This window comes from Rutilus rutilus, assembly GCF_951802725.1.
Source record: "Rutilus rutilus genome assembly, chromosome: 22".
Taxonomy (NCBI): domain Eukaryota; kingdom Metazoa; phylum Chordata; class Actinopteri; order Cypriniformes; family Leuciscidae; genus Rutilus; species Rutilus rutilus.
The window spans coordinates 19,515,937-19,538,450 of record NC_140227.1 but is presented as its reverse complement, the minus strand read 5'-3'; the positions used below and the strand labels follow the sequence as shown (position 1 = coordinate 19,538,450).

Below are 22,514 nucleotides of genomic sequence, written 5' to 3'. Positions count from 1 at the left end.
TACTTATCTGCAGTGCAATTTGTGCAAAAGAAAAAAAGGAAAAACCATGCCTACAACACTGGTGGTTTCATTTTAGTTTCTCTTTCACGTTTTCTTTTTGCCGTCATCGCCTATAGACACATTTCATTACCGGTATGTATTTCCTGATTAATTTCATTAATTACAACATTTCTAGTGCTGTAAAAAAAAAAAAAAAAAAAATCAGTAATGTAGACTGCTATTCTCAAATCCCCCACTCCCTCTGACGGGCCAGCTCATCTACACACCCCACTATCCCTGTGGTATATGTGCCTTCTAATGTCTAAGTGCTTACATTTTGGATAAAATGCGTGAAATTGCTTGAAATTGTAACTATTTCTTTCACAACATCTGACTGAATAGTTCGTTTATTAAATGGAGAAATAAAATGTAGCCCTTCAGATACAGAGCGATTTGCTGGACAGAGCAAAAGAAGGTGGAGTTTTCATTTTGATTTCCACGCTTGTTTGAATGCACCGTTTTTATTGGTGTAAGCGAGTAAAAGTCACAGAGCGCAGCGGCAAAAGTTGAACTATTTTTAACTTTGACCGTGGCGTGCCCGTGAGCTCGCCAATGCTGCACTCCGCTTTGGTCGACACAGCAACAAAACGTCCTGAATATGCAGTGAACATAGCCAGCACAGTAACTGTAATGTTAACTACCCGCAACTTAAAACCTGCAAACGTTAGCCCAGTGCATAACAACAATCGTTAATTGCTGAACAGAAATCGTGTCAGATGGAGTGTCATACAAGTAGCCTACTGTAAGTTTGAGGATGGGCTTATGCAATATTCACACTGCTCTATTCCAGTAGATAAATGTATATGTCTTGGCAATGAAAATACATAATTTTTTCTTTCAATTAATGTAGGCTATTTATCAGGCAGGTCTATTTATTAGTCTTCTGGGTTAAAATGGAATTACAGGTTGTTGTTGCAGTGTCTCAGATTTTGTTCAAACCTTGTCTATATCAAGAATGTGTCCCAAAACCAAGGCCTGCAAAATATTTCTGTTCAAATCTTCATATTTTAAGCCCTTGAAATTACTTCAGTTTTACAGCCTGAGAATCACATTATCTGGGAAGCAATATTTGGACATTAATATAATAAAAAGTATTATTCATGGGCATTATCTACTTAGACAGTGATACATTTTGAAAAATAAAACTTGTTATTTGCTTAAGTATCTGATCCTTCTGCTATTATGAAACACAATTTTGTCCATTTATAGCATTATCTCTTTAAATGTGATAAAAAAAAAACTAAATAATAATTTTGACTTTGTATTCGTAATTTACGGTGGTGTAAAGTGCTGGAAAAAGCTTTAAAATGGATCTTGAAAGTGCTTGAATTTGACCTTGGAAAAGATGTACGAACCCTGTAAAAAGAATTGGTTTGTTCTGAGCAAAAACGCTAGGCTATTGTTTTTTTCTGATTCCAGTGTTACCAGTTAGTGGTTGGAACAAAATATAAAATATTGCTTTATTTATTCTGAAACAGAAGGTTATTTGTATATTTTAATTTCATTTTTATCAGTCTACAGTAAATGTACAACTCCCCCAATACTATTTAATGGAACTGCCAACACTGGAAACTCTGAAAGCATGACTTCATTTGACAGAAGAGCTGCAGAGATATTCAAGGAACTATTTCCTCCTCATATTTCCTCAAATATATTAGATATAATTAACGTGTGTGTATATTTAAAATTATTTTATTTACAAATGTCATGTTTGTGATTCAGAAACAAGTGCAGTTATGTAGCCTACATAAGCTACCATTTATTTTTTTCTGTTTAACTTTTATTAGACTCCAGGTCGAAATAAAAGGATAGCTTCTTAATATTATTTTTTTAAATGAGAGAAATCACTGCTTATTCAGAATTTTTACAGAACTGAATGAATAGCCTAAAAACAATTAACTTGCTATGTTAACTAATGAAATATTCCGAAATAAACTTTAAATATTATAAAAAATATATGTTTGACAATATTACAAAAATAAGGATGAATGATCTTTGACTGGGAATGCATCTCCGCAGCATAGTTATCGGCGCCAGTCTCTAATATTAAACATGTTTAATAAAATCTTTGTGAGGATGACTGGCAACAGCTGGTTTTCAATTTTTAGACTAGAATCTTTAGACACCGCACACTACATGACTATAAACAGACTGAGCGCAATTGGAACAAACTGTCCGTTTGAGCATGATCAGTCGTATTGACCAAATTACATTAATAATCTGCCTGACAGTTGTGTAGTGTGTTCCCGGCTTAAAGTCCCTGTAAAGGCAATTCTAAAAAAAAATTCTAAACACATTATAAATGTTAGAAATGTATTGATAAAACATATTACAAAGACTGTGAACTGTGAAGTACTGAATTGTGGAGTTAGACCGTTAAACAGTTTTTCACCATTGCTGTGTTCCGGATTTTTTGGGCGGGGCTAAAACGGGGGCTCGATGACGCACTGAAGCCCCTGAGCTTCTGGACACGCCCCTACTTGATGCATCGGAGCCCCTGACGCTGCCCCTCCCCTAACAATATAGCACATTCATTCACATCAGCTTGCCGATCGCGAGTTACTGTCAGTACTATTAGTTACTACAGCCTACAGTTTGCTAGCTAGCTATGCCTTCGTACTACCTGGATGCGATCACGTACAAAACAGATCGGTGTCCTTATTTAAATTTCCGAAAAACGATCACATCAAGAAGAGGTGGATTAATTTTGTGAAGAGCCACCTTGATGGAGAGCTTAGGATCACCGGCAAAATCCGCCTCTGTAGTCATCATTTTACACAGGATAGTTTTATAAACTTTCGTCTGAGACAACTGGGATTCACTCATAATCCGCTGTTACTGGTGAATGGGGCCGAATCGATTATCTCCTGCCTCGGCCTTCATCCTCCCGTCGCGCCGACAACTGGTGCCATCGTCGGCTGGCTTTCGTCAGCTTTTCCGCGAGTGGGCGTGGTTTCAGCGCAGCCAGCGGACACGCCCCCAGCGTTTGAGAGCAGAGACTACTGCTCATTTTTGCAAGATTTTGATAGCTTATTTTATGTACTTGCCGGCTTTTTTTTATCATTCAAATTTGGCTGGGTGGCTAATAACCTTTTTCTGTGGTGTGACAAACTCAGAAAACATACTTCATTTTGACTTTACAGGGACTTTAAGAGGAATTTCTTAAAGGAACAGCAGCGAAAGAATTGGCCTTTTTTTATTTATTATAAATGGTCATGACAGGAGTCAAATTTAATTGTTTTATATGACCCCTTTATTTCCCTTTCTTCCTCTGTTTTTTTCTTTTTTGAGTTCTTTTTTTAAAGATAGTTTCATCTTTCTCCTGCAGTAAACTGTAATGATTGTTTGTTGTGTTTATTAAACCTTTCTCTTGTCTGTCAGGTGTTCCAGTATCCTTGATGCTTCAGGACAGCAACGTGTCTTCAAGCCCAAAGATCGGGATGAAATGGTGCAGAAAGTGATCGAGCCAATGGCCTGTGACGGGTTAAGGACCATTTGCGTAGCCATGAGGGACTTCACAACCGAGCCAGACTGGGAAAACGAGGCTGACATTCTGAATGACCTGACCTGCATTTGTGTTGTGGGCATTGAAGACCCTGTCCGTCCTGAGGTGAGAAAATTGATCCAGTTTGCTTTTTGCTGATAGCAATGTGCTTGTCCATAGTACAGGGCTGGACATTTGTATACTTCAGGCCTCCTTTAGTAATGAGACATGACAAGCATTAGGGGACGGCTTGTCTCGACAGGAGCAACCCGCCACATTTCATGTAATGAAAAAGTATTGACCGTGCTTATCATGTGATGATGATGAATTATTTGTAGAGTGTCTAACACTATGTCAAAGTGTGGACAGGAATAGCCTCATCGGTGGAGCAACAAACTGACCTAATTCCTTTAAAATAAGTACGACAGGCAACATGATTGTGCTGTTTTTGATTATGGATATTGGATCAGTGCAGAATTGACGTCGGCTTCCCTCAAATGAGGTGGCATATATAATTGTATAATAGAACGCATGACTGATATTTAGGTTAAATGTATTCCTGCAGGCTTTTTTAAGTGGTACAATCCATTTCATCTCTGTTCCCATCTATAGTGTGAATACATTTTCATCTTTTCTATACGTGCTGTACAGTTATTTTTATCTGTTAAGCATGCTGGCTTAGGATCATTATGAGTATTTCAAGGGGGGGGAAATGCACAGCCAGTAAAAGATTGTAACTTATGACTTGAATTGATGCAGAGGACAATATTATGTTAAGGTAGCAGTCTGATAGTGGCGCTCGCCCATTTACAGCTTTGAAATGGAATCGTAGAGTCATGTAGCGATGATAAGATGGGCTTGAATGTTTTTGCCCTAGTGAGAATTAGGGCTGTTGGAACGAATTCCGAAATTCGAATATAATTCGAATATTAAAAAAATCAATACTATTCGAATGCTGAAGGTCCTATTCGAATATTGCTTTTTTTAAAGTATATTTTTAATTTTTTTGCAATCTTGCCTTTCTCGCCGCCTTGGTTTACACGCATGTGAAAATTAAATGCTTTTGTTTCTTTTGATGAATAAAGTTTTTGAATCGTAACACAATTGTGCACGTTATCCACGCTGTATCATCATAACATTACTGTAAAAAATTCGCGGAGAGCAATGTCTCCACGGAAACGGAGATCACCACTCTCCACACTACAACGTGAAAACGGCGTTTTCAAATGTATCCACTTTGGAGTGCGTTTTCATTAATTAAAACGCCGTCTCAGTGTGGACGGAAGGCCAAAACGGAGAGAAAAATATACGTTATTTTTTATGACAACGCTACACCCTAACTGACAAGCTAGACGATCTGTCCGAGGAACCGCCGCTAAAACAGGCAAGAATTACTTATTTTCTGCCTCTCTCCTCGTCACGGGGCTTACCAGCAGTCCGCCAAAAGGCAATAACAGACAAACTGACACGGTGAAGATATGAGACCGATCAACATCACGCATTGGCATTGGCGATCTATAAGACTGTGTAATGTCGTAAATATTAATAATAGGATGAATTTGAGCATTTAATATTCGAATATTATTCGAATATTAAATAAAATAAGGAATGGAATTCGAATAGTATTATAGAGGAAGATTGACAGCCCTAGTGAGAATCACTTTCTTGCAGTAATGATCAGAGCAATCTGTAGCTTGTCTATTTTTTTTCTGCTGTCACAGGCAATACAAGAGCCAATTCAAAAATTTTAGTAATGCACACACTAGTTTCTTTGCATCATGCAACATGTTTTTCACATGCATTACTTGTGCAGCATCTCTGTCCATGGAAACACTGGGAGGTTTTTAATTATCTATAAATAAATGAGCTTATTGGTTCTAATTACGGGTATGTGATTCACTGCAAGACTTGAGTGAGGATAATTACATAGGACTCCAGCATACACACACATACACACACACACACACACACACAAAACCTCTAGATCCAGCTCCTTCAGGCTTTAAGTAGTCTTGGTACCCTTACGACTTAAAACGCACCGCAAACTGACAAACAGTGACTCTCACTGATCTGAGGCCAGGAATGACACTGAGGAAGAATTTTGTCTTGCCTTTGGCCATAAAGTCCATAATGACACCCGAATGCAGGAGGTCTCTTTTCCATGGGGACAAGCCTTTATAATATATAAAAACATTTCATAAAAATAATGTATTACTGCAAGATGCCACAGCTACATTAATAATATGCCATATGAAGTCAATCCAATCATAAATAAAATGTTTTTTACAAGTTATCTTTTTGAGTGTATAGGCTACATGATCAAACTGCTTACACAAGATGATTTTCATTACTAATGTATGTTACCACTATTTGTTTCTTTTAAAATGCATCGATCTTGCCATGAAAATAGCCATAGATGCTGGTATGGCAAAAAAAATAAAAATACTGCAAGATGTCAGATGCTGTGTAAGTGTTACATTTTCCACTCTGAAAGATTCAGCGAGTAGTTCTATAGAATGACAACTGATTAGGGTTGGGTACTGAAACCGGGCACCGATATGGAACCTAAGTAACCGGTATGTAACCGGACTGAATCAAAACGCAGATTTCGGTGCCTCATTTCGGTGCCACTTAAATGCCTGAGCTGTCGGATTGAAATATTTGCCCTCTGGTTCTCCGAAACGGACGTGCGAAACATCACCGCATGTGATTGCTAGTTAACCCTTTGACACGTACAATCGTTCACACTGGTGTGCTTAATGTTCAGATCGCGTGATCATCAACTTCTAAATTCAAATCTGCATTCGCGCGTTGGCTGGCACTGAGCCAGAGACAGACTCTCTAGGTGCTGTCATATTATATCACAACAACATACAATATACACACTGATGTCTATGGAAGTGGCAATAACAATCCTTTCAATTATAAATTGATGACGTGTTTAGATCAAGCGGCAACATTCTAATCTGAAAAATGAAGCCTACCCGGAAGTGCGAAAAACTGCAATACATCGAAAATCCGCTAGGGGGAGGTCCCAAAAGGGAGCAAATGTCCATAGACCACCATGTTAAAATGTCCGTTTTCACAGCATAAATTCATGTTTTTACAGGTTGGTCCCATGGACTTTTATTGTATTTTTCGATAGGTTCCGAGTGCCTGACAACTGTGAGGGGGTGAATTTTTTTCTAACTCATTAGTTTAGATCGTATTTAGATATAAAATGTATGACAAATAAGGGCGTGGTTAACTTTGATTGACAGCTTGATTGACAGCTGATAACGAGCATAGGCTGCTCCAAGGAGAATGACAACATAAGAAGCGCCATTTTTTTTATATACAGTTGCAATATAATACTACTGTTTTTGTATCATGAAATTTAGTTTTAAGAGTTTTTCAGGCGAGAATGTAGTTGTTTAAAGCTCAAATCTGTGGTTTATTTATAAAGTTTTATGAAAATTGTATCCAGGTTGTGAGATCCAGACGATCACCGGGCGCTCGGCGCTCATGTACCCCGCCTGGAACAGTCTTTCCTCGGCTAGTCGTTCTGACATTTGCCGCTGAATCTGGCGTCTCTGTAGTGGTTAAACATGAGATATAATTCGTCTTGTGTATATCTAACGGGCGATTTTTGGTCTCGTGAATCTATAATTTGCTCCCTGGCCAATCGTTTTGGCTGAGGGGAAGTTTCGTAACTTTATAAGCTATTTAACTTTACCGTTGTATGGTTAGAGAGCGCTGACTTTGTATGGTTGACTGAATTGTTTGCTTGATTTGTATAGCTTCTTGGTACCATTTGCTTATACTTTTATAATGGCTAATATTGATAAAACTGAAATTTAACAAAAAGAGACTGGGTTGAGTTTTGTCATTTTAAATTGTAATACAACGAAGATGATCTGTATAATGTTGTTTACTGCAATATCTGTTGTTTAGTACAAATGCACATATTGCCTGGACCATATTAAAATGTTTAATATTTTTATATTATATTTAAACGAAAAGAGGCAGGTTTGTGTTTTATATTTCGTTTTGTTAGGCAAACGTTTTATGCAGTGAATATAATCAATACTAGCGTTGCCAATACTAGCGTTGCCTGAACCACATTTGTGTGGCTATAATGTTTAAGATTTCTTTAAATGAAAACGAAAAGAGTTAGTATGGTGTTTTATAACATATTTCGTTGCCTAAAATATACATACAAAGATAACCGGAGTAGCAGAGCGAGCTGAGTGACGCGCGCTGTTCTGTACTTGGAATAACCGGACTCGCGTCCTTTACCCTTATATGGATTGGCCAGAAGGTGGGCGGGGTTAGGATTTTCCAAGATGGCGCCGCCCATACCCCCCATAAACGGCTTCAAAACCGTTCTTCAGAAAGTCTATGGGTGACGTCACAGACGCTTTGTCCATATTTTTTACAGTCTATGGTTTAGATAAAATTTACTCTATTCTTCTAACACTTCACCAGCCACTTACTTTAATGTATTTCGGGAGAAGTGGATGAATTGAAGCGTTGTAGCCTGACAGATACAATTCTCTGAACTGCGGTGCGTAGGCTACTAACGCCCATTGTGCGTTATAGATCAACTAACATGAATCATGATCATTATAAAGGTTTCTTAAATGACAAAACACATTCACGTACCCCTAATTTCCACCAACTGCGGAACGCCTGTGAGTCAATAGGTTTCCATTAAAGTCAATGCGTGTATTTTCACTGACTGCGGAACGGCTGTGTTCCGACTCCGGCGATCCGTAGCCCTCCGGAGCAGATATGCAGAGCTTCTATTTTTGCTGGATGCTGGAGAGCTCCGCAGCAATTCAGCACTTATATCGCGCGATCATACGTGAATTCGCGAGATCTCGTGGGTCCTCGTGACTTTAGCTGTCAGTCATGGCCGCAGCCGTTCCGCAACAAATCCGGACCTGGTATTGAAGGACGGCGGAGCACGGAGCCGACACGCTGCGGAGCCGATCTGCAGCCGTTCTGCAGTTGGTGGAAATCCGGGGTTTCATGTATTTAAGAATAAAAATATCAGCCAAGGACTGACTGACATAACGCAACCAATCACAGTTCGTTATTTGTTCCGCGTCATGTTTAGTGTGAAAATGTAAAGTCGATGTCCATACAATAATAGACCGGCGTACATCTAATAAATTATTCATTCAAGAACGTTGTGCAAGTTTACTGCAACAATAGAGCCACGAACCTCACGTACTTTTGAAAATCCAGCATTTAGTTGATCCTGATGAACGCTCATGGTCACAGTTGTAAACATGATGGTGTTCTTCTTCCATGAGGGGCTTCGCGTCACGGCATTTAAGGTGATGCGTTCTAAAATAACACTCTCCTTGTGCAGGACATACAATAAGTCAGGAGAGGTGTCGTATTTGGCCAGAGAAGGCAAAAAAATTGAAGCTGGACAAAATTCAGCTGAAATTTAAAGCTGGTTTGTAGCATACCAAGAATACAGACTACTTTGCTGTTATTAGTACTGTCGTGTTATTTAGTGTTAAATTATTGTATTTGGGTTAGGTGGCTTAGGTTTTATTGTGAATTTATGTAAACTTGTTGCGTGTTGTATTTAGACTACTTTGAATTAGAATTTAGAAGTTGATGATCAAGTGATCTGAATGTTCTAATCACACCAGTGTGATCGATCGTATGCGTCAAAGGGTTAATTAGCGATGATGGTGCTGCTTACGTCCGTTTCAGAGAACCAGAGGGCAATGGATATTGGATATTTCAGCGCAAATATTTCAACCGTCAGCTGAGGCATTTAAGTGGCACCGAGATGAGCTTTCGAAACCAGGTTTCGGTACCCAACCCTAGTCATTCATTCATTCATGAATTAGACCACACTGAAAGGGTTTTTTTTTTTTTCGTCTTTTTTTTTTGTGCAGCTAGTGAAGACAAAGTGAAGAACAATGTGGTGACTATATCGTATTGGTATTATTTCACAGTACATCATACAGGAAACATTCTGAACTGGTTGGGTAATTTATTTTTATTTTTATTGTGTCGGGTTCAATTAAATCACAAAATTAAGCAGTACAGAAAATGCTCTGATCTCAGCATTTATTTTTTATACTAATTATTATATCAATAATTATATTTATTTTTAAAATTAATTCTTCCTGGGGATTTTTTGTGTTTTTTTTAAGAAGTGGTGGAAAGTGGCTAAAATGATAGAAATTTAGAGATGTGATTAAGATGTGAATTAAAACTTAGGTTGCCAAAGCACATGTGGCTACATGAAGTTCTTGTACTATTACCTACCTGAATTTCCCTGCTCAGCTATCCCTGACAAAGAATATGTTGGATTATTTGTTGATGCATTCTTTTATCCTAGATTTCGTAATTATTGAGCAACTAGGAAAAAAATGTGGACTCTTGACAAGTCATTTCTAAATTAATCCAAGTTATATAATCCAATATTTTGCATTGATATTTATTTAATTAAATTTTTTATTAGTTTTTGCCAGAAATCCATTTATCACCAAATTCTACACTGGAGTGTCTGAATGGATAACAACATGGCAGTGGCTGCCCAACATGCTTTGTACCAAACCAAATAATGGTCCTTCTATTCCTCCGGTGTGCAGGTTCCTGAGGCTATCTCTAAATGTCAGCGAGCAGGCATCACGGTCCGTATGGTCACTGGAGACAACATCAACACAGCCCGTGCCATCGCCACCAAATGTGGAATCCTGCTGCCTGGAGAGGACTTCCTGTGCATGGAGGGCAAAGACTTCAACCAGCAGATTCGCAATGACAAAGGAGAGGTAAAATGTTGCAGCACTTTAACTACAGATGTCTGAAGCGACATAGAAAGTGCTTTTTTTAGTGTTGCCTTTGTCTTTAGGTTGAGCAAGAGCGTCTTGACAAGGTCTGGCCCAAACTGCGTGTTCTTGCTCGTTCTTCCCCAACAGACAAACACACTCTGGTTAAAGGTGAGATTTTTACGAATAGTTGGGTGAGATTTTAGTCCACACTTTCACAGCTAACCTCACTGTTTTGTAATACACCAATGTATTATAATATTAAATAAGTTGTACAAAAACCCACTGGAGGGGAGTTGAGGTTTCCTCCCATTATTATGAGCCCTATGTCACACATATTTTGGTTTACCCTGATGCAGTTCCTATGTTGTTGTCTTTTAGGCATCATTGACAGCACAGTTGGAGAAACAAGACAGGTGGTGGCTGTGACTGGAGACGGCACTAACGACGGTCCTGCCCTTAAAAAGGCAGATGTTGGCTTTGCTATGGTAAATCATGTATCATGTTTTTCAAATTGTACTGTTACCGCATAAAAGATACTGGTTTAATACAAGCATATTGTGCATATACTCTTGATTTTCACTAGTCTGTTCAGGCCACTTAGTTTTGCTAATAAAATGACTGCCTTGTTGCTAATTTGTCTTTTTATTGTGAGAGTCTGTTGCAGGGTGAGTGTCTGGCTTGTTCAATGAGGGTTTGTCAGCCAATGTTATACTGTAACAAAGATAGCTTTAATAACCACAGAGATTGCGTCCTAATCCTTACCCAATATCTCTTGCTCTGCACCAAGCCAGAATGCCTCAGGGCATCATCGCGGCATGCTGACAAGTGGCTGACCCCTGCTTGTTGCTCAGATGACCCCACAACTTAAGCAATGATAAAATAAATTTGTGCTTCAGGAAAAAGTGTTTTAATTTGTGCTTCTCACTCAAACACTTATATAGAGAGTCTGTTTCAAAAGCTGTAGGTGGTGCAATTGTGCAGACTACTGACTAAAGGACATTAGGTTAGGATGAGGGCAGGCATGGTTAATTGTTTCAGAAATAGAGACCCTGAAGCTCAAATATATGGTTTAATTTGGTTCATCATTTTGCTGTGCTATGAGTTTGCATAAATACCTCTTCAGTCTTTTCACCGAATCTTCATTTAGTTGAAATATCTTTATATAAAACCAGGGCCTAAAATGAACACTTGACAAACGTCAAATGCGAGTAAAAAGCGGCGTTAGTGAGTATTTGAAATGTCAAGAGCCAGTTGACTGGTAACATTTTTATGAATTCTATCAGTGCAATGTTGTGAGAACATGAACATGAACGACGCTGCCTATTTAAATATTCAAACTCAAGAAGATGTGAAATGGAACTCAATTACTTACTCAAGCACTGTGTGGGAAGTTTAGTGTGCGCACTAGAGGTCCACTCGGGTCCATTTCAATCCAAAAACCCGAGGTCTGACTTGAGACTCGAGCGGGTTCGGGTCCAAAACTTCGAGCGCTCGGACACGGGTCGGGTTCGGTATTAGTGGTCTCAGGTAACTTTAAAATAAATGTGCTTTTTCCTAAAGGACCCGAGAAGACCCGAATTCTTTTAACTGTCAGGCATTTAACAAAATTGTATTATTTAAAACAACGTTATTATCTCACTTTTTCTAAGGTCTCTTTGAATTTGCGCTTCTGTGTGCAATGGACTCAACGCACGGTTGCTTCCGCATTTAGACTCAGTTGCTCCACATTTTTGCATATTTAAAATGAACTTTAATCATCTTATGGTAAGGCAGGGCTCTAGACTGCGACCATTTTTTGAGAATGTGCGAGTTTGAAATTTGACGTGGTCACATTTGTGCTAGTGCATGGTCACGCACACAAACGGTGTCTGCCTACCTGCACTTGCTTTAGGGACTTATCTAATCTGTCACGTATTATCGACTACGGCAAATCTGCTATTCTCCCGTTGTAGAACGCTGTTGCCTTTGTGTCAGCAGCTGCTGTTTAAAATAAAGGAATTCAGGAAATTTAGGCATTAAATAGTCTAAAAATTAAGAGGTCAATAGCTGATTACTTAAAAAAACAAAGTGTGGAGGGCGATGATGCTGGTGGAAAGGACGAGCAAGCATAGAGTCACAACTGATGACAAGATCACAGGTGCGGACAGAGGAACCGAGTGAGCTAAAGTATATAATAAATACATATTATGTTTGTTTGATTATATAAAAATTAGGGCTGTTTTTTCAGTTAATTAAATAATGAACACAGGATCAGTTCTGCCAGTTGAGTTCTCTTTCACGCTTAAACGACAAAAACACAGACTTTGAGACTTTAATAAGGATCAATCAATGCTTAATTTATACAGTGAAGACTATCCAGTGTTATTTTACATTTGATTACTTTATTAAATGTCGCTACCTGCAAACTTACTTTTAATAATGTTTTACATTTATATTAGGTTCTTAGGTTAGGTTCTTCCTTTTCAACCTTCCTGTTAATGGGATCCATCTCATTCCTGAGAATGAGCCTGCATCTTCAGTCATTAGACTGCTCTGATATTTACACAGACGCTCTAAAAACAGCTTCGTTCTTTATCTTACAGGGAATTGCAGGGACAGATGTTGCAAAGGAGGCCTCTGACATCATCCTTACCGATGACAACTTCACCAGTATCGTCAAAGCTGTGATGTGGGGGCGTAATGTCTATGACAGCATCTCTAAGTTTCTGCAGTTTCAACTGACTGTCAATGTGGTGGCTGTGATTGTTGCCTTCACTGGGGCCTGCATCACACAGGTACATTTAACATCCTCTGATTTAACTTCCTGGGACCCAGCATTTACTTTTTATATGCCATTATATCTTTATTTTGTGTTTTTAGATAGAAACAGATTTTTGAGGGAAGGAAATAAAATATTATTTTAAAAGGGATATTTCACACTTATTTTGTAGAGCACATCAGGTCATTTATAAAAATAAAGCAAGATGCTACTGGTAAAAAAAAGTACTGAAAATTCATATAATTATCTGTAAATAACTTGTAAATAAATTTAATTATTTTAGTTTTTTCCTTAGATTATGAGATAAAAATTTGTTATAATTAAAATATAATTCAGACATTTAAAAAAATAAAATAAACAAAGGAGAGAACGTTATCCTTGCATGTCTAAAAATCCCAAGATGTCCTCTTTAATATAAATATCAGGACTTAAAAATATGCATAAACGTTCTCAGAGAAATAACCACTAGAGAAGTTTTAAAATAAATTGCTGGGTTTCAGGAAAATAAACACCAGAGTATTTGGTGGCTAAGGATGGCATTGAGGGAGACGATTCATCATAATAAGCCATGATAACAGAACTCTTCAAGCAAAGTCAAAGTATTTTATATTTATTGAAACATACTGTGGCCATTTAGTGCTGGTGCCAGGCTTTGGCTAATCTGGAGCCGGACAGTCTTATTGTGTCCCTGCCTAACTACATTACATATGACAATACTGTAGTAATGTCCTTTCTGTGAAGTCTCACTTGGGTTTGTTGTGTCTGCAGGACTCTCCACTTAAAGCCGTTCAGATGTTGTGGGTAAATCTGATTATGGACACACTGGCTTCTTTGGCTTTGGCAACGGAACCCCCAACAGAATCGCTCCTACTGAGAAGACCTTACGGCCGGAACAAACCACTCATTTCCAGGACTATGATGAAGAACATTTTAGGTCATGCCGTTTACCAACTTACCATCACATTTACTCTTCTCTTTGCTGGTAAGAGGCTTCTGTATTCATGATGAGGTTTAGGCAAATTTGATGAATTAAGTTCAAATTAAGTTTTATGGCATTTTGAACTATAGTAAAAACTCCCTGCAGGAAGGGACTGGCTAATTGCATTTTGTTTATAGGATTGATGTGATGCATGGTTGCTTAGCAACTAGCATTTATATTTGCAATATTCAAAGCATCAGAATTTGCCTCAAGCACCCATACGTTTTACAGTATTGGACATGATATGGAAAAACCTTCTAGAGAAAAATGGATTTAAAAAGGGTTTACATGTCATCTGTGGACATGGCTTTTCTAAAATATCCATATGCAAAATTTAAGTATATATATATATATATATATATATATATATATATAGAGTTCTTGTAGATCTAGAAATTAAAATTTAAGACCATTATTGCAACTATTTTTCTTGCAGAGTATTTTTTTCCATGTTAGGCTTTCATGTTAAATTAAGTTTTGGGCCTCCATCCCAATTCCAAATTTCATAGTGAAAACCTGCCTGAAAAATAGATATAATCCTGGTATTATACTGGTCTTTGTTCCCTACAGTGTGATAGATCACATCAAAGACTATCTAAAGCATGTCATTGTGCTTCAGGAGAGTTTTATTTTATGAACAGTAACACATATTTATTGCTCATTCCCATCAGTGCTCCTCCTGACATACAACACTATGCATTTTGAACTTTCACATCACTTATTTACAGAAAACATTTTTCTGTCCCCAAAGGTGAGAAGTTCTTTAGCATTGATAGCGGCCGGAACACCCCTCTCCACTCCCCGCCGTCTGAACACTACACCATCATCTTCAACGTCTTTGTCATGATGCAGCTCTTCAACGAAATCAATGCCCGCAAGATCCACGGAGAGAGGAATGTGTTTGAGGGAATCTACCGGAACCCCATTTTCTGCCTCGTCGTACTAGGAACATTTGCTCTGCAGGTAATTTTTTTTTAAATCAAATTAGTTATGATTTTACTCCAATTCGTTGTTGAAATATAATCATTTACACACTGGCTGTCATTTTCATGACATCATTTTTAAACATACATTAAAGGGGACATATCATGCCAAATGCACTTTTTTAGCCCTTAAATGCATTTTGTTGTATATTTGGAGTGTTTAGAAGTACAGAAAATATGAAATTATTCTCTTCAGGTGCTTCGTTGATATCTTTATATTCTGTTTTGGTCATATTTTTCAACCTGTTCCGATTTTTCTGTTCTCTATGACGTTTTTTGAACTATTACGTCACAGTATTTGCAGCGGAACTGCCAAATAAGGACATTGACTTCCGGCCCAACACTTCGAGCAATCCGCCATTTTTATTTCTCGCTGCAATTTTGTAGTCCAAGCTAAAGGATGCAGAAGTTACGAGAGGGTAAGTTAAAATGTTCGGTTGTTGGATGTAGTAACCCACACGCTTCATTACACCGTCTAATGTAGATAAACTGCCGCGCTTGTGACAGGGCGCATGTTTAACTGAAAGAACGAGCAGAGAGAGAGACCCGGTCGCGCGCACGCTCACTCTCTCTCTTCAGAGCCAGGCGGAAGTGTAAACAAGACATCACCGTCTCCAAACTAGACGCTGTCTTGCTCTCTCTCCCTCGCACATATTAATCAAAATAAATCGACACGGTGGTAAAAGTTCGGAAGACCAAAGTTTCATGTGTAAATACAGTACACACCAGTGCGATACATCCATATGAAGACGTTGTTCTACAGGTTCGTCGTCTTCATTTTCATCTCGCTCCTGCTCCGACTCTGACTCGAACATGTAAGGCTGGCTGGACAAGTCTTCCGTTGTTGAAATTTTGTTAATAACGTGTGAATAAAAAGTTTCTGTGCCGCTAGATAATCGTATCTCTGCTATCAAACTACAAAAATGGCCGAACGGGGTGGAGTTGAACCTCTGCAACCTGGAGAGGGGGCGGGGTATGAAGTGTCTCAATTGTATTTAAAGAGACCGCACCAAAATGAGTTGCTCTCAGACGCACATCAGAAAAGGGGTAGAAAAGGGGCCTGTGGAGCTATAATAATGAAGAATTCAGACCCAAGCATTGCAGTTCCGCTTTATATAGACTACAAATGTATGATTTATATGTAAAAAGGAACAATTTAAAAGCATGATATGTCTCCTTTAAATAATCAAGACATCAGTAACAGGTTAAGTTAAATATAATGAATATATAGGCTAATATAGTGCGTATATTCAGCGAAAGAGTTTCTTTAGCTGACTAACAAGCTGTGGACGCTGAATTACTTGCTTGAGGTAGATTTAATGCTACATGACATTGTTTACAAGCTATTTTACTGATGTCTTTCCGCCGTTGAAACGCTGATTGAGCGATTACACGAAATATAATGCGTTTCAGTAAGTTGTACTGTATCTTTTAACATGCCTTCAGATGTTCATTCATGTTTATTAGGAAGAGATGATCGCGTTCACTCGTGTGCTGCTGCTTAAACTGAAGCGCCTATATAGTGATCTGTCACACCACATTAAAGAGAGTCTAAAACGTCACTATAGAACTAGTAACGAAGGAACTTTGAGTGTCTTCATTGAAGCTTACTGTATTATATATATATAGTAGAGTTGATTTTTTTTATAATGGATATATTATTATGGATATGCTGTTTAACTGTGCTTCTGTTGCTTCTGTATTATAAAAGCAAAAAAGCTACCTGAGGCCATATGTTACAACTATTTTCATCTTGACTACAGAGGTTTAAAGTAATCCAAACAACAACAACGCTTAAGTGCGTTGAAATCGCTATAACTCAGTCTCTCGTTGCTTATTGCTTTACTACAGTATAGCTGGACTAATGGAGTACACCTTGTTACAGATCATCATTGTGCAGTTTGGAGGGAAGCCGTTCTCTTGCACAGCCCTCACCCTCGATCAGTGGCTCTGGTGTGTGTTCATCGGGGTTGGTGAGCTGCTCTGGGGCCAGGTAAGGCAAATCCTTATAGTACGTCATTATTTATCACTAATCAATAGCTCTGTTGATTGTTTATAGCCTAAACAACATCAGTAAAGACAAAAAATTTGAGTAAAAACTAGCATTCTAGTAAGTTAGATTAGATTTACAGGTGACGAAAGTCACGAAAGAGAGTGATCCACAAGCTTGTCAGTGGTGAAATAATGAAAACATCACTATGCACAAAGCAGAATGCACACGCGTGGGTGATGTGGAACATCTTTAGTTCTCTCTTCAATCCCACCGGAAGGGCAGGGGAGGGGAGGGGGAGGTGAAGCTGTGTGTGAATTCAAACCTGTGGGAGGGAACGAGGGAGGCTGGCAGACGGCAACTTGCTGCACAATTCCAGAGAGTGGTTGCTGCCATTTCAAAGTTCAGCTCAGAAAGAAGAGGACAGAGAGGTGTGAGCTTCATCAACCCCGCAGCACATGAAAGGTCCTCTGCCTCCATTTAGCCATGCTTACAGTACATTTAAAACTCTGTATGCAGGACTGACGCATCATGTTAGGTTATCAAAAGGCCGAGGAAGTTATCAAGTGCGGATAAAGTCTTTAAAGCTGCAAGCAGTCTGCTCCTTCTGGCAGTTGCATCACACATAAGCCACTTCCTACTGGGTTTCTCAGCTGATGTTTGTACATGCAAGCATTTGTTTGTGCGCATACACACGTGCGGCCTCACGAACCAGATACTGGGAATTTGATACATAGAAGAGAATACACACTACTACTTCTTCTCCATGTTTAAGTTGTCTCAGTGATGTCTTGTTTCAAACAGCTTTAACAGAGCCACCTACATGGGGGATTGCAAATAAATATCTGGATCTATTTTAGAGCTTCCATAGGTAGTAGAGACTGGCATGTGTTTATGTGTGTGTGTCTGTATTGGAAAGCCCCTTTGAAACTGTAGTTTTAAAATTTAAAGAGGTTAAATAACAGTGAGACTCTTAGCAGAAACTGTCTACATTTAAGCTAAGGGGGCCGATGTCTTTTGAACATTATAACAGCATGATTTATTTTCAGTCAAAGCAGTATTCATCTGACAAAAATTATAATGATCTCAATCAGATTAACAATTAAATTTGTAGAGAGAAATTATACATTTATACTAAATACAACTAATAAAAACACCCTTGTTTATATAACTGAATTGAAAACAGCTGGGATTCAAATATTTGATCAGTGAATTTTTATAACCATTTAATTGAAATCAATGAATTATCCTAAAGATATGATTAACTTAAAATGAATCGACTTCAAATACACACACTATTTGATGAGCTGCAGTTGCCATCACTTGACCCTGTTTTTTTTCCATCCTCCTCCAGTTCGTCACTGCCGTACCTACCCACCGCCTCAAGTTCCTGAAGGAGGCTGGACACGGAATCCCCAAAGAGGACATCACTAATGAGGTGCTACCTGAAGGTGCTGATGAAATTGACCACGCTGAGATGGAGATGCGCAGGGGACAGATTCTGTGGTTCAGAGGACTCAACCGCATCCAGACTCAGGTAAGCTGCTCTTTGGTTCTACTTTCCTTCTCGTTCCTTCCAGCAATTGTCCCATGAGAGAGTATTAATGGCTTAAATACAACAGCAGTGACCTACACACAACTTTGCCACTGTAGATGTTGTCTAGAGAAACGTCTTTGCTCTGGCAGCTTACTGCTGAAATACGTGAGGTTTATTGGCGTTTTAGATCTAACTTTGATACAATTATTTGACGCTTATATCCTTTCTCAATGTTTAACAATTGCAATGCCACTTTGTTCTTCATTTCAAAGGGTACCACAATTTGGAGAGAAAACAATGCAAACAACTACAACCTACTGTTGAAAAAAATGACGAGAAAAATATAACACTGCTGGATTATTAATTATATAATATATGTTTTTGAAAAAGAAAAATATAAAAGGAATATGACTGTCTCAAATAACCCCAACTCCTCACTCTTGGCTGGTTCCTCCTATTCCCAGCCGGGGATACAGGGGAGCACACTGGGTTTGGGCTCGATTCCAAGCTCGGAGCCCTCCCCTCTGACAGCACGCTAAATTCTTTTACTCTGTTCGATCATTTCTTTACGATCAAGTGCCACAGGTAATCTGACATTATTTTCTTTTTTATTAATTTATTTTGAAAGATTTATTTTTGGTGTTTTTTCCTTTTTATTATGATAGTACAATGAGTAGACAGGAAGCAAAGTGGAAAAGAGAAAGGGGGGCTGAGATTGGGAAAGGTCCACGAGCCGGAACTCGAACTCGGGTCACCCGAGCTGCCCACAAGGCTGTACATAAATTAACCTTTATGTTATGTCATCGCTGATTAAAATCTAGAAATCAAAATATTTATTGTATTAATCAAGAAAAAGCTCCGCACCCAAGGCTCTATCACCTATTGCTTCAATGGTGTGCAGTGTCTTTAGGCGGATTACTGAGGCGGATTGCTTGCAACAGCCATTTTAGGATTGTTTGTGATTTGGTCTTAGTGACTTAAAGGTGACATATCATGAAAATCTGACTTTTTCCATGTTTCAGTGCTATAATTGGGTCCCCGGTGCATCTACCAACCCAGAAAACGTGAAAAGTGGCAGCCCAGTAACTTCGTTTTGGTGAGGCTTTCACTGCAAGCTAGGCTGTGTCTGCTTAATAAATCATGAGCTAAACAAGAGTCGCAGCACAGATAAGCAGCATTCATCAGATTTCATTTATCATGAGTGAGGAGCTGACTGACAAGATGATAGCAGAATATTTGGTGTCAAAGCGAAATGTAAAAGCGCCTATATAAGTGCATTTGTCATTGTACTGTTTTGTTGATATATTTTTCAAGAATAATAGGCTAATGAATTCACCATTCAAGCAGTCCGCCCCCAAATTGATGCTAATTTGAAAGTGAAACTAAAATGTGCACGCCGCACGTGTTCACGGGCGTTGAGCGAGCAGAACAGAGCTCTGCTCAGCATCATGAATGCACGTGCGGACATGCGCATTTTACTACATTTTACTAAAAGCCCCCGCCGGTGATACCGGTATTACCGATGTTGTCACACGTCGATTAACCAGTGGGAAAATATCCTTACCAGCATGTAAAAAAAATAAGCCGATCAGATTTCGCTCCCCTTCTGACGTAGGAAGGGGATCTTCTTATAATATTACCGCCCCTTAATCTGTGCGTTTTCACCCACGGTGCCGCTATTTGGTTTACAACAGTGTAACCAGTTTAAACGCAAAAAAAAAATTCGAGCAAATCATGCAAACTGTTCTGTCGTCGGCTGCACAAATGAGCACTGAACACTTAGAGTCCCAGCCTCAGATTAGACAAGAGAGCAGTGGATAAATTACATTTTTAACGGAAATCCCCCAGAATCAGATGAATCAATGTAACTCCACAACAACTACATGTATCCACTAACCATTCAGAAACGTCCAGGTGCAGTCTAAAAGCTGCAACCTCTTCCTGGGTTTTCTCTGTAAGGCTGCACTCCGCTACTGGTTATTTGAGATTTTGGATGAGTGAGATTATTTGCGTGTTTTGTTATTGTATCTGAAGCTTGTGTAAAGGATCGGCCGTCTTCTGAACGGGGGCAGGGAGCAGCAGCACATTTGCATTTAAAGGGACACGCACAAAAACTGAGCGTTTTTGCTCACACCCAAAAAGGGGCAAATTTAACAAGCTATAATAAATGATCTGGGGGGTATTTTGAGCTGAAATTTCAGACACATTCTGAGGATACTATAGATTTATATTACATCTTGTGAAAAGGAGCATAATATGTCACCTTTAAGAGTCTTCTTGACTACCCCTAACTTTTCACAGATTTAGGAACTGGTTTTAGCATTAAAATGCTTTGTGAAATACTCTTAGAGCAAAAATGTAGGAGTCCTAAAATTAGGACCGACACGTCCATTATTTGTAAGAGTTTTTCTTAAATCAGCAAGTTAGGAGCTACTTTTAGCCTTAAGATATTTTGTGAATACGGTCCCAGATATAAGCAACATAAAAGTAACATTACAACTTACAAAAGGACACAAATGCGCACATGACCTTGACCATGCTTGTCTGAATGTATAACCCCCGATGTGGATATGCTCTTCCCGTAACAACGCGCTGAAACACAGGCAACTAAAGCACAAAGAAGTGATGACATTCTATTACAACAGTGTTCTCGTTATAATGTTATATGTATATGGCAGATTAGTGCTGCACATCTTGCACTTAACTGTATTTTCATGATCAAAGTGATTTCAGGCAGCACTGTGCATTTTTAAATCCATAGTTTTCACTTTATTTTGCTGGTCTGGACATCATGCTGTTCCTAACGCTAACCGGTCAGACCTCAGGTACCGCCCAAAATGCCGCAATAACCAATCAGATAAAAAAAATTGTCATGACAATCATTGCTTTCATGATTGATTGTCGCTGTCACGTCCGATTACTTGTGCACATTCCTAGCAAAAAATTTTTAAATGACACAATACATTATTTGTTTAGCTAAATTAAAAAATATATATAATTTTATCTATTTTGCCCAATTTCATAATCAGAATTTGCTGATCTGAATAAATTGGATCAGATCAAAACAGCATGTACGTTGCTCAGAAAGCCTGAGCAGGGACTTGTGAGCTGCTTTGGTGGCCCAGGTTGAAAAGCAGCATGTGCCCTGGAGATGACACTCTTAAAAGGCTAGTGGAGCAGCCAATGTTTCTCTGACTATATGCACAACCTGCCTGGAGATATCAGGGGACTGTGCTCACAGGGACTTGGATACAAATCCTTTTCACTCTGTCTCTGGAAATGCAACATTCGCTTGCTTTCATCTGAAGATGTGCAAGTAAACGACTGGGACTGACTTTTTTATGGAGGCCGTGTGGGAGGATCTCCTTTCACTTACCATTGCCTTCATACATTACACAGTGTTGCTGCTTACGAACAATGAGTGGATTCAGTGAGAGGGTTCACAGATGTATTTATCTGGATCCTCCAGGAGTGTCTGTGTTGGTGGGCGATCATTCTGAGAGGGTGTTCTATTAAGAATATTCTATATAAAACAATATGGTAAACCACCCACTTAAGATTATCAATGTATTCCACGGGCAATGATTTATCCCTCTAGATTTGCTTCCCTTCACTCCTAGCTTTGTTTTTGTTTTGTATCGTTAAGAGATGTGTAATCTGCCTTTCAGCAATGCGCCAGGTCATGGGGAAATCATGTTGCGATGCGGGACCATCTCAAACCCTTTTTTATTCTCTTTTTTTATTCCTTCTCCATTTTTTGTAACAGCTCTCATTATGTTGTTTGGGTTTAAGAATAAATATTTTGAAGTAGTAGATCAATATATAAATGTGTTAGAGAAATAAGATTTGAAGTGAATGTGAAAATTAACAGCCTACAAAGTGGTGTTAAAACCATTTTGTTATTCTTATATGTAATCACGCCTCTAATTCAATTCTTGCAAAAATAATTTTAAAGTGTA

At 38.7% G+C, this 22,514-nt stretch overlaps 1 protein-coding gene across 8 annotated transcripts in view; it reads left to right on the top strand.

Moving 5' to 3' along the window:
* The window catches only part of atp2b4 (ATPase plasma membrane Ca2+ transporting 4), a 133,060-nt gene that overhangs the window by 96,999 nt on the left and 13,547 nt on the right, over nt 1-22,514 (top strand). For all 8 annotated transcript variants that reach the window (XM_084395047.1, XM_084395050.1, XM_084395046.1 and 5 more), the window contains 9 exons: nt 3,421-3,649; nt 10,129-10,308; nt 10,389-10,476; nt 10,687-10,793; nt 12,891-13,082; nt 13,835-14,048; nt 14,797-15,008; nt 16,914-17,021; nt 18,373-18,555. In XM_084395047.1, the coding sequence (XP_084251173.1) occupies nt 3,421-3,649; nt 10,129-10,308; nt 10,389-10,476; nt 10,687-10,793; nt 12,891-13,082; nt 13,835-14,048; nt 14,797-15,008; nt 16,914-17,021; nt 18,373-18,555 (1,513 nt within the window). The remainder of the gene's footprint in view (nt 1-3,420; nt 3,650-10,128; nt 10,309-10,388; nt 10,477-10,686; nt 10,794-12,890; nt 13,083-13,834; nt 14,049-14,796; nt 15,009-16,913; nt 17,022-18,372; nt 18,556-22,514) is intronic.